This window comes from Otolemur garnettii, unplaced genomic scaffold (assembly GCF_000181295.1).
Source record: "Otolemur garnettii isolate 467f Iridium unplaced genomic scaffold, OtoGar3 scaffold00081, whole genome shotgun sequence".
Lineage (NCBI taxonomy): Eukaryota > Metazoa > Chordata > Mammalia > Primates > Galagidae > Otolemur > Otolemur garnettii.
Window position 1 is genome coordinate 114,290 of NW_003852476.1, and position 6,258 is coordinate 120,547.

Here is a 6,258-nt window from a genome sequence, read left to right on the forward strand (position 1 = left end):
GTGGCTGGCGCCTTAGCCGGTTGAGCTATAGGCGCCGAGCCAGAGCCTTAAGTTTTAATGATGCTACCATTCATTCCAGCACAGCTCTCTTTAATTCTGAAATAAATTTACTTGATCAGTTTTTTAAGTTACATACAAGAGTCATTTTGAGCAACAAATTTTCTTCATTTCTTAAGCATGGTTACTTACATAGAATTACCCATTAACAAAAAAACCAAAAAATATATACTTTGGAGCATCTACAATTAGATATAGAAGAATCCAGCTATTTCTGTGCTGGGCTTATGCACATATTCAACCTGGTATGATATAAGGTGTGAGTGATATACTCAGCCCTTCTTAAAGACTTTTAGAATAGAATAGATGTTTTCAAATGCTTCATAGATCTCAGAACGTTTTTTGGCACCTATAAAAGAAATCAAAGTTTTTATATAAATCTTTACTATAAAAACAATACCAAATTTTCTTTTTTTTGAGACCGAGCCTCAAGCTGTCCCCCTGGGCAGAGTGCCATGGCATCACAGCTCACAACAACCTCCAATTCCTGGGCTCAAGCGAGTCTCCTGCCTCTGCCTCTCAAGTAGCTGGGACCATAGGTGCCCGCCACAACGCCCGGCTATTTTTTGGTTGCAGCCGGCATTGTTGTTTGGCGGGCCTGGGCTGGATTTGAACCCGTCACCTTAGGTGTATGTGACTGGTGCCAAGCCACCAAATTTTCTTAACACTAAAAATTTCATTGTATCATCTCTAATTACTTTTAATATGATGAGAGCTCTTTAGCTTAGCTAAAAAGTAAAGTGGCATTTGCTCCAGGGAAAGAAAAGAATTTGGCAATTATACCTATATTTCCATAAAATGCATACTCTAGCCTTTTCTAGAACTTTTGGGTGTGATCTTTAGACATACAGTGCTTTGTACCAAATATGGAATGTCAACTTTTAAGTATGACCTCAGTGTACCTTCAACAGTACACGTAGGCACTTATCTACCAGCAAAGAGGACTTCCTTTGATCCACTCGTCTCTAGTTAATGTCTTGGTTTCTTAAAATTGACTAATAGATTGCAAGAAACTGGAGCTTTAAAAACTAGGGCTTTAAATTTCAGTGCATGGGAAGGATTATTAGAGGAAAAAGTTTTAGTACAGTCACTCATAGAGACTTCGGTTTCAAGATATCTTTAATCATAATGTAACTTCTCTAGGACTTAGAGGGATTTAACAAAAACATGAATTAGGGCTCATGCCTGTAATCTCAGCACTTCCAGAGGCCAAGGCAAGAGGATCACTTGAGGCCAAGAGTTCAAAACCAACCTGGACAACATATTGAGACCCCATATCTACAATAAATAATGTAAAAATTAACCAGCCGCAGTGGCATAACCCTGTAGAGTCAGCTACTCAGGAGTCTGTGATGGGAGGATCGCTTGAGGTCAAGGTAAGCTACATTAACCCTGCTATACTCCAGCCTGAACAAGAGAGTAAGGTCCTATCTTAAAAAAAAAAAAAAATCCCACCCAAAAAACCAAAAACAAAACCAAACATGAATTAGATACAGTCTCCACCCTTGAGAAATACTACTTCTTACTCATCTTGACAACCACCACTGCCACTGTTACCAGCACCTTCAAAGTATGCAGAGATACTATGCTAAGAGTTATGGGGCTGATAAATATTAGTCTATATGGAGCATCAGCTTCTCAGGACACTATTATCTTTCTGTGGGCTGGAGGCAAGGAAGGAAGGAAGGACGTTAATGAAAGGGATATAAAAACCATTAGCATGAAGAGAGACTGAAAATACCGAAATTGATAAAGACTCTTAGAGCTGTAAAGTTGGAGAGAAGGAAGGCTGCAGTAGGAGAGCAGGCTAATCTGAGACGTGGTTCTTGTTTAATTACTGGACCAAGAGGAAGAGCAACAGATTTGAGAAGCAGGTGGAAACTAGGACTCAGATTAAGGCTGAGGCTAGGGGTGGTGGCTCACACCTATAATCCCAGCACTTTGGGATGCAGACTGGAGGATTGCTTCAGGCCAGGAGTTCAAGATCACCCTAGACGATACAGTAAGACCTCTGTCTTTACCAAAAAAAAGAGAATGAAACATAATTCTTTTAAAAAGGAAAATGACAGCAAGAATGTAGAGAAATTATTACAAAAGCTTTATGCATTGCTAGCAAGAATGTAAAATGGTTCAGCTGCTGGAAAACACTTTGGTGGGTTTTTGCTTTGGCTTTTTGAGACAGTCTGACTCTGTTGCCTAGGCTAGAGTGCCATGGCCTCAGTCTACCACACAGCAACCTCAAAATCCTGGATTCAAGTGATCCTTCTGCCTCAGCCCCACAAGTAGCTGGGACTACAGATGCCCACCACAATGCCTGGATAGTTTTTTCTGTTTTTAATAGAGATGGGGTCTCACTCTGGCTCAGGCTGGTCTTGGAATTCTTGAGCTCAAGGGATCCTCCCACCTCGGCCTCCCAGTGCTGGCATAGGCGTAAGCCATTGTGCCTGGCCATAACACACACTTTCATTGCAGCACTGTTCAAATGGCCAAAAGGTAGAAACAGCCTAGATGCCCATCCACAGGTGGATAAAAGTTTGCAGCATATACTGCATGTTACTCATCCATAAAAAGAAATAAAGGAGGGACACATGCTATAACGTGAATGGGCCACAGAAACATACTGAAGAAAAGAAGCCAGACACAAGAAGCCACTTAGGTTCATTTGTATGAAATATCCAGAGTGCATAAATCAATAAAGAGAAGGCATACTGGTGGTTTCTACCGGCTGTGGGGTGAAGGGAAAGGGGGCAAACTGTTTAATAATACAGGGTTTTATTTTGGAGCAACGGAGATATTTTAGAACTAGATAGAGGAGGCAGTGACTTCACAACACTGTTAATGTTCTCAATGCTCCAGTCACTTTAAAAGTTTATGTTACGTGACTTTACCTCAAATTTAAGAAGTTAAAGAATCAAAGATGTAGTCCTTGGAAGCTTAATTTTATTAAGAAGTAAGGGTGAAAATTTATTTCTTCATAGCCCAGGAGTTCACTATCTGTGGGTCTCCACCTGAGAAGCTATGGAGTAGGGAGGAAGATGCACTCCTGATGCAGATGAGAGAGACTCTGCCCTTTGGACAGGAAAATTCCCTTCAGTCTCTGAAGACTGTAGTTATAGCACTAAAGTTTTAGCTTCTTAGAAGATTAGTTTTGTAGAAACCAAAACATGTGTTGGTGAAGTATAAGGCCATATAAAAGGACTCTGCCTCTAGATTTATGGACTTTGGGATTCTGGAAACATTTGTCTGGAACAACGTCCCTGTTAGCAGACAGTGAAGCATAATAGGTACAGCAAACACACACCAGCCACCAGCCCCCTCTTATAAAAAAAAAAAAAAAATCACACATGAGAGTGTTGCATTCAGCATTAGAAGTGTGTCATCTGGAGGCCCCTGGGGAGCAGAAAACACCTATCGCCCAAGAGGCAGTGGGCACTGCAAGCGATCATTATTTTATATCATATAAAATCTTTTTTAGACACAAAAGGGCTTTGGGGAAATTAATTCAATTCCCTCATTCCACAGATGGTCAAAATGAGGCCCAAGAAATTGACATTACCTGAAGCCTACAGCAGCAGCTGTGGGAGGGAAGCTGATGCAGGCAGTGTCCCTTCACCAAGAGTCAGCAAGTAAACATGTCTGGCATTTGTAGCTAAGTGTTAAAATGTGGAGATTTGTTCACCTCAATCAAACATAAGTTACTGAAACACTGGCATCAAAACTTCAAAAGAGCCTCAACTGGTCGGGTGCGGTGGCTCACCCTGTAATCCTCTCACTCTGGGAGGCTGAGGCTGGTAGATTGCCTGAGCTCATAGGTTTGACAAAAGCCTGGGCAAGAGCAAGACCTCATATCTACTAAAAATAGAAAACTGAGGCAAGAGAATAGTTTGAGCCCAAGATGGAGGTTGTTGTGAACTATGACGCCACGGCACTCTACCCAGGGTGACAGCTTGAGACTCTGTCTCAAAAAAAGGAGCCTGAACTGGCCTAGTACTCCTAAGTCAGCTATCTGGGAGTGAGGCGTGGAGATCCATTTGGCTCATGCCATACTAACTTGGCATTCACTTTGGTAGAGAGTAAAATGTGTAAAAATTCAGACAAAACTAGATAAAAATAGCAGATTGTAGTAGGATGGCATAGAAAAGAGTTTCAACCATTCCTTCAATTTTTTTTAAACTTTCCTTATGTAAAAAATTGGTAAAAATAAGTCAATTGGAAAGTCACAAATATAGCAAAGAATAATTTAAGTTTTCTGGTGAACTCACACGGAAATCCCTAGGAAAATAACAAATAAAAAATAAGTAGACAAAAGGATAAGTTACATACACACTATTTACAAGAGATAAGATGCTATTTATCGGAGATGTTGAGAAGTGATTGATTTCTATTTCTGATTATGAGTTAAGGCGTGAGGTAATTTTCACCTATACAGTTGGAGTCTTCTTTCATACCATTTTATTTTAATGCCACTGAGGGTTTGGTAAAAGATATTTAGATACACTGGTAGGAACATATGATATAGGAGAATTGTATTATATGTATATCCCTGTAAAAGAATTCAGCAATTTTCACTAAGAACAAAATGGTATATCCTTAAAGCCTCATTTTTGGGTGTCCACACTAGTAATTTTCCACACTTTAAAATAGCCAGATGTCTGGCCATTATGTAAGCAGCGAACAAAAAAGTCACGTTTATATTTTTGACAATGGGAGAATAAATATGATCCAAAAACATGTTAGAATGGGGTCCGGAGACACAGGCCTGTGGCCAAAGCCAGACCGCTATTTGCTCTTGTTAGCCTGTGAACTAAGAATGTTTTTTATATTTTTAAGTGGTTGGGAAAAAAAATTGTACAACATGTATAAGTTATGTGAACGGTATGAAATTACTTCTTAGAGCCCCTTCCTTTATGTAACATCCACAGCTGTGCTCACTACAATGGCAGTGTTCAGCAGCTGCAGCAGAAACTAAGCCTAAAATATTCAGTATTTGACCCTTTGTTGAAAAGTTTGCTGGACCCTGTGTTAGAATTGTGCACCCATTAAAAGCCTTCAGGAAGAGTTTGTAACAGTGAGTTAAGCTGCAAAGATATTCCAATGGTTAATTTTAAAAAGCAGAATGTAAAGATGAAATACATAGCAAAGCAATGACTTTTTCATATTTTTGTTATTTTAGGTATTAGGACCCATGGGTTTGATGTTATATTATTTTCTACTTTTCATTTTTTGATGTATTCTATAATAGCAAGAATTACTTTATAATGGTGGATGAAATTATTTAAAAGGAGAACTACCTGCTCAGCTGCTGAATTTTAGGAAAGTGAGAAAATAATCTTGGAATTTACCTGCCAGTACGACTTTTCCAGATACAAAGATGAGCACGACAACTCGCGGTTTTACCATTCTATAAATAAGGCCAGGAAACAGTTCAGGCTCATAACTATTAAGAAATAAAAGTTAAAATAGCAACATTCAACTACTTTCTCATAACATGCAAGAACCAGGTATTAAAGTACATAGTAAAGTGTATGAGGTAATTTGAGTGAATGTCCAAGGTAATTTCTTATTGCAGTCAAATACAAGATTAATTTTGGACAATATATTTTTCAAGTAGAAGCCATCTTTAGGTTATTAGAAATTATGGTAACTTAGGTCATCAGATTTAATGTATTAAGATCTTACTGGATAAGGCTGGGCTCAGTGACTCACACCTGTATTCTCAGCACTCTGGGAGGCCGAGGCAGATGGATTGCCTGAGCTCATAGATTCAAGACCAGCCTGAGCAAGAGCGAGACCCTGTCTCTAAAAATAGCTGGGTATTATGCTGGGCACCTGTAATCCCAGCTATTTGGGAGGCTGAGGCAAGAGAATTGCTTGAGCCCAGGAGTTTGAGGTTGCTGTGAGCTATGATGGCACACTACTCTACTGAGGGCAACAGAGTGAAACTCTGTCTCAAAAAAAAAAAAAAATCTTACTGAATAAATGTTCTCCCACAATGCCCAGCTATTTTTTTGTTGCAGTTTGGCCAGAGCAGGGTTTGAACCCACCACCCTGGGTATATGGGGCTGGCACCCTAATCACTGAGCCACAGGCATTGCCACACTAATCACTTTCTAACACTGGGGAGACCATGGTTAACCATTTTCTTTCTTTTTTTTTTTTTTCTGAGACGGAGCCTCAAGCTATCCCCCCTGGGTAGAGTGC

General features: G+C 39.8%; 1 protein-coding gene across 1 annotated transcript in view; it reads right to left on the bottom strand.

Annotated features, from left to right (window-relative positions):
• Positions 1–230: 230 nt before the first annotated feature.
• TBPL2 (TATA-box binding protein like 2) overlaps positions 231–6,258 on the bottom strand; it is an 18,962-nt gene continuing 12,934 nt past the window's right edge. The window contains exons 6-7 of the mRNA XM_003794442.1: positions 5,400–5,494; positions 231–406 (exon numbers count right to left, since the gene is read on the bottom strand). Coding sequence (XP_003794490.1) covers positions 330–406; positions 5,400–5,494 — 172 coding nt within the window. The 3' untranslated portion in view covers positions 231–329. The remainder of the gene's footprint in view (positions 407–5,399; positions 5,495–6,258) is intronic.